This window comes from Polyodon spathula, chromosome 11 (assembly GCF_017654505.1).
Source record: "Polyodon spathula isolate WHYD16114869_AA chromosome 11, ASM1765450v1, whole genome shotgun sequence".
Lineage (NCBI taxonomy): Eukaryota > Metazoa > Chordata > Actinopteri > Acipenseriformes > Polyodontidae > Polyodon > Polyodon spathula.
Window position 1 is genome coordinate 8,877,457 of NC_054544.1, and position 10,496 is coordinate 8,887,952.

General features: G+C 35.9%; 1 protein-coding gene across 1 annotated transcript; it reads left to right on the forward strand.

Annotated features, from left to right (window-relative positions):
• The first annotated feature begins 5,664 nt into the window (after window positions 1-5,664).
• On the forward strand, window positions 5,665-7,147 carry LOC121322781 (transcription factor 15-like). Its single transcript, XM_041263076.1, has 2 exons — window positions 5,665-6,246; window positions 7,018-7,147. Exons 1-2 carry the CDS (start codon window positions 5,782-5,784, stop codon window positions 7,048-7,050), a joined length of 498 nt encoding a protein of 165 aa, XP_041119010.1. The 5' UTR covers window positions 5,665-5,781; the 3' UTR covers window positions 7,051-7,147.
• The last annotated feature ends 3,349 nt before the right edge of the window (window positions 7,148-10,496 follow it).

The following is a 10,496-nucleotide window of genomic DNA, read 5'->3' on the forward strand; positions in this document are numbered from 1 at the left end:
CTGTGTTATGTGGAGTCTTTATCCTTAAAGTGCTGGCACAGAGCTTTGCACAGAATTGTAAGTCATTGAACAGACCATGGGCTGGAATAGTATTACATAGTGTATAACCCTTTGTAACAGGGAGAGATCTGTGCTGACTCTGCTGGCGTGTTCACGGGCTGCAGAAAGAGGGCGGCAGTCGCCCAACAGCCGCCTGTGAGTCATGGCAATGACACGGGGAGGTGGGAAAGGGTGTGTGTGGACTTTCCCCCTCTCTGAATGGCTGGGAGGCGGGTCTTGGGTGATTGTTGGTCCTATAAAATAACGCTCTGTTGTTTCCTCAGGTCTGCCCACTTAGACGCACCAAGAGTGCAGAAGCTTTGATTCAGGACCGGGAATCAGCCGGGAGAAAATAACTCACAGCAAGAAAGAGAGAGAGCGGGGAACCCTTGGGCAGACCCCGGCGTATTGTAAAAGAGCAGGCTAGATAGCCGACAGAGTAGAACGGTGATCCGGGTCGTGCGGGTAGCGGCGACCGGGATAACGCTGCCGAGTGCAGCACCTTTTTTATTTGTAGTTTTATTACTGTTTTATTTTCCCTTGTTCTTTTCGCCTTCTGTTTTCATTATTATTTCTTTGAGCACCTGCGAGTGCATTTGCTGTTCGTGTACCAGCTGTGGTATTTCCGTGGTGCTGTCTATCATCGTTGATAGGCAGCCCACGGTCAACAGTGCCCTCTGCCGGAGAGAAATAAGAACCGGTCTAAAATAAAACTGGGCACCTGTGTGGTGTTTCCAAATACACCTGTCTGTCTCCTGGTCAGTGAATTACCCACACCCCTTCCACACCCTTATTAAAGGAAAAGAACTATCTGGCAGCAGCTGTTCCATGACCTGTTACTTCTAAAACTTAAGTATGTTTAAATTGACATACGAAGCACATCTTCTTTGACAACTAAGGTTTACATCTTAGATGTACCTTTTGATGTTGTTGTTATTTATCTATTTTAAAATAATCTGTAACAAAAATGGTACTTGCTGACAAAATGTCATTTTCCACAACATCCTCTCCTCTTAAGAAATATACAGTAACAGCATATGAGCAAGCTGTAGTTGTACCTCATACTGACTAAGGGTGAAACCTTAGTTTCCAACTTAACATCAATCAAACTCCCTTTGTATTTCCCATGCTACACAGCTGCTCCCCTCACTGCACTGGCTCCCTATCGCTGCTTGCATCCAAGTCAACTCTTGTACTCTTCTATTGATGTCTTGACCTTTCTGCTTCTTTCTCTCTCCAGACTATCATTTCTCCCTACACCCCCTCTCACCCACTCTGCTCCTCCACCACTGGCAGATTAGCTGTAAACCACCCCCCCCCCCCCCCCCCCCCCCCCCCCCCCACCCCCCCCAGCTCCCCTGCCTCCAGAGCCCACTCCTCATTGGTGGAATGACCTACCCATGGATATCAGGACTGCTCAGTCCCTGACCACCTTCTGGTGCCTCCTCAAGACACACCTGTTCAGACAGCATCTGTAAACCTCACAACTCTCAACTATACTGGACTATATAGCACCCAATTGTACCAGTACTTGTATCAGCTTGTATATGCACTGAACTGCTCCATACCTTGCCGTACTCAACTACTGCTCCTAACTATAAGTATAACTGTATCTTGTATTTGATTTTACTCTTATAGGTAACCATACTCACGTTTTTTGTAATTACTCTTATTTGAAATCATTCTCATACATTTATCATACTTACTATGTGTTCTTACTGGTCTTTACTCATATAAGCAAATATTTACTATACGTTTTAACTGCTCTTAGTCAAACTCGCTCTTACTTATAATTTACTGTATTCTTTATGTTGCTCTTACTTGAATTTGATCTTATTATACTTTCTTGACTGGTCCTATCTGTATTATGATATTCTGTAATGTGACATTTTATAATGTGATAACTTGTAATGCGATACTTTGTACTGTGATATTTTGTAACAATTGTAAGTCGCCGTGGATAAGGTTGTCTGCTGAGAAATAAATAATAATAATAATAATAATAATAATAATAATAATAATAATAATAATACATACATACACATACATACATACATACATACATACATACATATCTTGCTATTCCTGAATAGATAACCCCAGGAGCTTCCTCCAACAGAGGTGTTTTCTCTTTGTTTCCTCACTATTCACTGAGACATTTAGTTCACTACATGAACTGTAGTAAAATATTATCCCTATTTATTGATCTTAAATGCATTTCTAAGTTGAGTACACAGCCTCATTATCTTGGGGTGGTGGACAGTTTTCTTTTCTGAGGCATACAGAATTCTTTTGATGAGACACAGGATCAGTCAAGATTGAGGAGGTTTGGGTTAATATATGAATTGTGTGGAAAATAGTTCCAGAAGGAAGCTGGAAGCAAAGGTGCCTAACATGTGACAATATATAATGTAGTAGCACAGGTAGATCCCAGGAAGTAAATACTCAGAAATCTTGTTAACCAGGACCTTAAATATTGGGAACATTGAACTTGTGTCCCAATAGTCTGATTCTGCCAAGCTGCCCCTCTCTATGTATGGTATATATGATTATCTGGAGTTTTGACTAAAGGCTACTCAATCAACTGATCACTCTGTTTGACAGAGAACTAGATTAATCTATTTTAAAAGCATCTGACAGTTTTGTTCTGCTAGGCGTAGCACAGAAGTTGCTCAGGAAAGGCACACACACGATTTCCTTATTTGCATCCCCACTGAGGATATCATTTAAGGCAGGCAGAGCTACAGATTAATAAAAGATTATAGAAATGATCAACTTACTCAATATAAGTTCACAACAATGAAATGCAAGGAGACATCTAACTGTTTATCTTCACTTACAAAAAGACAGAGATACATTGCTATCAGACAGAGGATTTTTAAGACTGAACCTCCAGGATATACCTTAAAAAAAACAAACATGTCTACAGTAAAAAAAAATTAAAAATCACACCATCGATAAAAAAAAAAACACATTTTCTACATTTTGTCGATTTATAGTTGTAGATATAAACCTTATTTAAAGCACAACAGGGTTAGAAATGCAATGAAGGTATCAGGTGGTGAAGAATATATTTATTTTTTATCAGGGATTTACTGCCATCTTGTGGTACAAAATTTGAACATTTACTTGGTAACTTTGAGAATAATTAATTATACTGGATGTTCTGAATAATATGACATATTTTAAGGGTTAGTTGTTATAAATAAAAACCTATACTGTCTTCTAGGGATATTCAATACACTGGATTGCAATAGACAGGTCAATCAAATAAAACAGATCAAAACATTAAGGTAATGTCTTCATTGCATGTAAATAATAATGCATTATTATTATTATTATTATTATTATTATTATTATTATTATTATTATTATTATTATTATTTCTGTAAGATTGAAATTGCTACCATGTGTTGTTTTTGCTGTGACACAGACATTTTTAACAAGGTATTTAGCCCAAAATAAATACACTGCTTTAGAACTAGCGCAATCAGTGATGAACTAAATCTACTGCAGTATGTAACATAAAGTGTCATGCTACCTCTGTTCACTTGTTAACTAATATATTCAAATGTATTCAGTTTGTGTCCATTACACATACACAAAATTAGAGCAGCTAGTACGAGTAAACAAGGTAATCAGAAACAAGAATCAGAATCTGTTTATAGTTGTCCATGGATGTCTTTATTATTAAAATATGGTTGTTGTTTTTTGGTATTCATTTTATCCACAGTGCAGTTTCTGTAACACGTTATATCCCCACAACCCTACACTGCTGATGCCTGCTGAAAAGAGTATTGCATTGTTTACCTCCTGTACTAGTTTTGTCCACAAGAGGGCACTAAAGACTGTTCACACTGGTATTAAATCTGCAAACACACCTCAAAAAAGAAAACAGATCAACGTATTTGCAAACATGACCGCCCTGTGGAGAAAATATTTTACTTGCAGATAAGATAGAAATATGTACAGCAACTCTGGTCTCCGAGTGCTTTTCCAATACATGTGTACAGAATAATGAATGCCTTATTGGTAGAATATTTTAATTCCTGACAATAATAATATGTTATTTGGAGTAGAGACTAGACTAAAATAGGCTGGAACAAGGCCTGAAATGCAGGTCCAGTGGTGTTAGAGATATAACATTTTAAGTAGTAAATTGTGAAAAAGTAGTATTCAATATGTTTTGCAATATATACAGTTTAGATAATAGGGAAAACAGAAATGTATTTTTAGATATTGATTTACTGCATGCTGACATTTTGTGTCACCAAATATTTCACTTTATAATGTATCATAAACACAAGCCTTGTAATCTCCAGCTTGCATAAACTTTGCTGTACACACAGTTTACGGAAGCAATGCCATCTACGTGTCATGTATGCACAGATATTTATATCAACTCTAAAGATGGCACAGCCCTAGCAAGCAAGTGTTGCCTTGTCAGAGAACAACCTGCACTGCTCACTCATGAGAAAAAAAAAGACTATATCTGTAACCTTGAATGGTGAGACTTAATTAAGACTGAGAAATGAAAAGCTATATGAAATGGCTTACTATGAATTTAGATATGCAGATATTAAAGGGGTGAAAGGAATCTGAAATACGGTTGCACCCTAGTTTTAACAAAGTCTTGTTATGTCCATTTTATCTTTATTTAGGGAGTGACAGAGCTGTAAGCTTAGCTTTCTCAACTGACCTGGACTTTCCTGTTAACCGTGGCCTTGAAAGTGCACTCTCAAAGAGGGTAGTCCTTCCATTTCCAGTGAACATGTATTTGTGCCATGTCATGTTTAACATTTATGATGACAACTGCCTGCCAAAAGCTGAGCACAGAGAATCCACTGACATTTATGACCAATTAAACATGTGTCCACCAGGAATGAAATGTAGGAATTAGACTCTCTGTCCCCAATTGTTGATGCATTCATGTCTTTGCTGAGTGAAGGCTTTGGGAAGATAATATTCTCTGGACTTGAGTTTCTCATGTTGCCAGCATCAGGGAAATTACATTTACCTGTGATCTTATTCAGTAGAAAGCTTGGGGGGAAAGGGAGATACTGAAGAGATATTGTTAATCTGGCAGCTGGATGAAAAAAGCTTTGAAGATGAGATTTAGGAAAAAGCTAGGAAATAAAAACAGAATCCTGAGACGTGATTCCTGTGAAGTTATCCTTTGGCAAGATAAAAGTACTGTATTAAAAAGATAGCATGCAATAAATGTCTTAATTATACCAGACACAAAGCTGGTCAAGGTACCGTATATTATTCACTCAGCAGAAGGATATATCAGATCAATGGTAAACATGGAGTGTTAATATACTCCATGAAATCCCACTTTATATCTAATGAAGAAGAGACAATTGGAGATGTCTTATTTACCATGTTTAAAGGAAAGGCCCAGTAGGTTATGCATATTTAACACTCGGATGGGAATGTACCCCTAACTTTTATATTTTATATTATAAAATATATAGCAGTAAGTTATATATAAACCTTGACTGCAAACAGAACAGGTGCTCTGCAGCTCCACCTTTCATCCTTATACAGAGACCACATGGCTAAGCCTAAAAGGATCAGTCATTCAAAAAATGGCTTGCTAGAGTGCCAGGGGATGGAGTGGACATTGATCACCGGATCAGCAGCAGCTGGTCTTAGGTGCTATTTTCACTCTTCATAAAGTGATGGGCAGCCACTGCCTGCCATGGAATACATTCACTCCAAACTGACCCAAGGTACAAAATGAAGTCCACAGGGAGCGAGAAAGGAGGCCACCCGGACAGCTATGCCTTTGATCTGGATGAACTTGAAAGTGGCAGTGAAAGCTCTGACAAGTCCATCAGTGGCTGCAGTCAGCTTGATGGCAAAGGGAAGCGGAAGAGGAAGAGCAGCCAAGCAGGGATCAGTAAGCAGCGGCAGACAGCGAACGCACGGGAGAGAGACAGGACTCACAGTGTGAACACTGCCTTCACAGCGCTTCGGACTCTTATCCCAACAGAGCCTGCAGATCGCAAGCTCTCCAAGATAGAGACCTTGCGCCTGGCTTCAAGATACATTTCTCATTTAGCAAACATCCTCCTCTTAGCACAAGACTGTCTAAATGGAGAGCCCTGTTTAAAATATCAAGCCATTTTCAATGGCACCAGTATAAACAACCCAGCACCCAGACAAATATGCACTTTCTGTCTCAGCAACCAGAGGAAAATGGTAAGTCTTAAAAGCAGTTTTGCAATGCATTATTAAATGGACCATTTAAAAAGTGCATTGCAAGTAAATATTGATCCTCCCATTGTGTTTATGGCATTATTTCCAAGATTAATAGTTATATGGCTCTTAATGAAGTTGTTTCTCTCGTGGTATTTATATCTCAGTTTGTTTTCCTTATTCTACTGAGTTATTCAATATTCTCCTGAGTATTCAATGACAATTATAGATCGAATATGACCACAGTTCATTTTGTTATTAAATGGAACACCTGCCAGGTTTCAAAGATCTTCATTAATATAAATCTATGTAGAGAACAATATATACAGTGTAATGATGCTTTGCCCTCATCATGCCTGAAGAAACAAGCATCACAGTGTATTAAAATTGACCTCATAAATTACACTGCTTTCTAAAACATGTAGCTCTTCATCCTAATGTTTAGATTTTGCAGGTAGTACAGTGGCAGATGTAATCCAGCTGGACAATATCACTACCTATAAAAGCACACTGAAAGATGGTGTTATCAAAAAAATCAGCTGAAGAATAGACCCTGAGGTCTTAACATCTTGTGATTATTATTGTTTAGTTAGTCCAATAAAAGGTATCACATCTCCTTCTCTTTGTCTAAAAGTAAATATAAAATTATCCAGAAGATGTACAAAGAGGCCATATAAAGTAATTATATAACTAATTATTTTTTTTTTTTTTTTTTTTTTTTTTTTTACAAATGTATTTTAATATATTAATTTCTATCATTTTCTACATTCACAGCTCAGAGATGGGGAAAAGCAATCATCTGTTTGATGTAGAAACAGTCCAGTTTCAGATGGCAAGCATGTGCTACTGTGTCGTGTACAGTATGGAAGTACTGTTTAGGTTTGGTGCTATTATTTTTGTGTGTGTGTGTTTTTAAAAATAATTTTAAGTTTAATGTTTACATTTGAAACTATTGCTGTTTTTTTTTTTTGGTTTGTTTGTTTGTTTGTTTTAATCATCGAAGGATACTGTGTTACACTTTCTGTTTACAATGTGACACTTTTATTCAGGTTGTTTTGTAAATGAAACCTAACACTGTGGGTGAAGCAGCACCTGGCATGATGGCTATTTTAAAACTAGAAACGCTAAACCACTGCTTCTCAGTCCTAAAGAAAGTCTTGCCTCTCCAGCCCAGTGTCACATGATGTAACCCAAGCCAAGACGCACAGTGGTTCCTGTCAGTAGAGTGTCCTCTCGATGTGTTCTAATCCTGTGCCAACTGTGAATCAGCAGTAAAATGCAATGATCGAAAATGTATCTAAAAATGTCTGAGAAAAGATATGGCACACAAAGCATCACAGAGCCCTAATATCAGCAGCACAGGAAATTAATTTATAGTGGCATCCTTAACCTTTGATTATGCCTGTTCATGAAACAGGGGGGGTGGGGGTCACAGCAATATTATCAAAGGAACAGAAATACTATTCATTCTATTCATTCATTCACACAAATATGTTTTATTTAAATTAATGCAATATGTGGTGGACATTTTAAATATATTGGACATAGCAGTTATTTTGAACTTGACTGCCATTCAGTAGCTCTTGGTCTGTTACCTGCAATCATCCATATTAGATGCTGGGCTTGTGCTGTAGCAGACTTGTCATAATTAATTGCATTCAATGTTAACCTTAAGCAAAACAACAGGTTTTTAGCATACTGAGTAAGTTCTACTAAATACAGCACAAACATTTCTTTATAGCTGCTTCAACGCAATGTTGGATTACTAACATAGAAGGCCAATAATCAAGTTTGATACATTTCACTGTTAGTTTTTTAACTTCGGTTGGCCTAACAGCATTTGCATTTTAATTGTAATTTTAATTGAGTGCTATGGGAGCTGTTTGTGTTTCGTATAACTTACTTGAGTTATTGCCTTTATGGTATGCTGTAATTAAATGATTACATCAATACAGACAGTCACTAGTATTCTTTTCTGACTTCAACCCCCTAAAAGATACAGTAAGTGAGAGGCACTCAATTTCTCAACTGGCTCTTGTGAGGCACCATGAGAATGGTACATTATTAAATTTTTCTTCATACAAACATTGTTTAAAATATGTTATTATTAAGTAGTTTTTACATGGTTATTAACAAAAACAATAACAAAGAGTTACCAAAGTGTTATAAGCATCAAACTATAGTGCTGACGCCAGGTCACCTGGCATGGGTATATCCACACAGACTACAGCTTGTCTAGTTGAATTTTGGCACAAGCAAACCACGGGAAACATATTAAGTCCATGGTGTGTGCCAGTAACACAATTCAGCACTCTATGTCATTAGATAAGCCATAGACTAAATCCTGTGTTCAATTACCTACAGCATTTCCCTCTTCACTCATTCCCAGGTCCCATTCTGCAGCATTATCTCTGATGCAAGACACTCGGCTTAACTTAATTATAGGCCATATTCAATTCCTACAGTCTTCACTAACATACGGTGTATCACAGAGAGCGACAATCCCCCAAAACATTGCTGCTAGGACAGTGATAAAAGCCTAATTCAGTTTTCTAGAAGGATAACACAATATCGTTACCTGCTTAACTCAGTGAATAGTCCTGAATGTATTGTAAATGTAATGAAATGTTTCTTAATTTAAATTATAATGACACTGTGTTTACCTCTAGGTATTTTTTAATTTGTATTATTATTTTTGTGCAGATTTTGTAACCATACTCTACTTGAATTATTCAGGACTGTTGCCACGTTCTTTGCACACTGCATGGTATACTTTATGTTTGGCTGCTATAAGATGATCACAAGTATTTTTGTATGATGTATTTCTCTAAAGATGTAGTTATTTTTGGTATTATACACAAATATATTTATTATCGGGGTTTTAAATGAATAAAACCTGATTATACTTTGTGTCTTATTATTATTATTATTATTATTATTATTATTATTATTATTATTATTATTATTATTATTATTATTATAGCTGCTTTGGGGAAGCTTGATGCTTCAATTACAGGTCACGGCAGTGACATCATCACCCAGAATTCTAAACAAACTCAGAAAAAAGACCCCTAGCTGTCAGTGAGGCAACACTTAAATTAATCAATTAACATTAATATTTATTATAATCCTCACTAAAATAAAATGTTCAGCTTTACAGTGAATCTTTGTAAAAAAAAAAATTAAAAATCAGTTTTACAATATTTGTGTTTGTGTGTTTAGTTGATTTTACACTCCACATATATATATTTCTTACTTTATATCCATTTTTGTTTTTATTATTTATTATTATTATTTATTATTATTATTATTATTATTATTATTATTATTATTATATTATTATTATATTTTTTATTAATAGACATTTTTTTTCTAATTGTTGGAAAATTGACACTGGTACTGGGACAAAAAATGAAACCTGGTGTATTGTATTTGAAATGTTGTTCCATGTTTAAAGGAGCAACATCAATGTGTATTTTACTTGTCTAATAAGATGTCTCTCTCCAGTGGTGGTAACTGTTAATACCCTAAAATATACAGAAGCAAAGAAAGCTGTGATGATGAAAGTGGACCAGACCATTTAAATAAAAAGGAAAAACACCAATGAAATATTATTCATACAGTAATGATGTTAGAATTTTGAGATGCCCATTTTGAAAACATTATGTTTCTTTTAAAATGCTATTTTTATGCACGACCCCCCCCCATAAAAATACAAAACATAAAAATAAATAAACATAGGAAAAAATTCCTGTCATAGACCAGATCTTTCCTGTGGCATGCATATCCAATGCTGCTACAGTTTTAGTGGTTGTTTGGTTTAGAGTGACGGAAAGGAAGAGAGTTTAAACTACCACAAGCAATGGTTTCTCATGAAACAGAGGTTACACTATGGAAACATGCATTAAACATTGATCTACTTCCGTTATTAAGATTACAGCTTTAAGTCAATGGATGGTGCGTGGAGCCATCTAATGGAGACAGAAGATACTGCAGGTGAATAAATAAAACATCTTTTAATTGTTTGTTTGTTTTTTTTTTTCGGTCACACAAGGGAAAAAAATTATCAGTGATCTTCCTTTAAGTCCAATTCAGTTAGAAAGACTTTCTATGGACCCACTGTAATGATAATAATTATTAATCATAACATAATATAATAATAATAATAAGTATTATCTTTATAATAATAAATAATAATATTAATATGATGTAACTTGTGTGAATTCCACTTAATATAACTTTTAATTTTAGCA

Excerpts from the sequence above, each read along its gene's own strand:
- LOC121322781 (XM_041263076.1), top strand. The coding sequence starts at position 5,782 with ATGAAGTCCACAGGGAGCGAGAAAGGAGGCCACCCGGACAGCTATGCC. Across the intron at positions 6,247-7,017 it reads TCAGCAACCAGAGGAAAATG|CTCAGAGATGGGGAAAAGCA; the intron begins GTAAGTCTTAAA and ends CTACATTCACAG.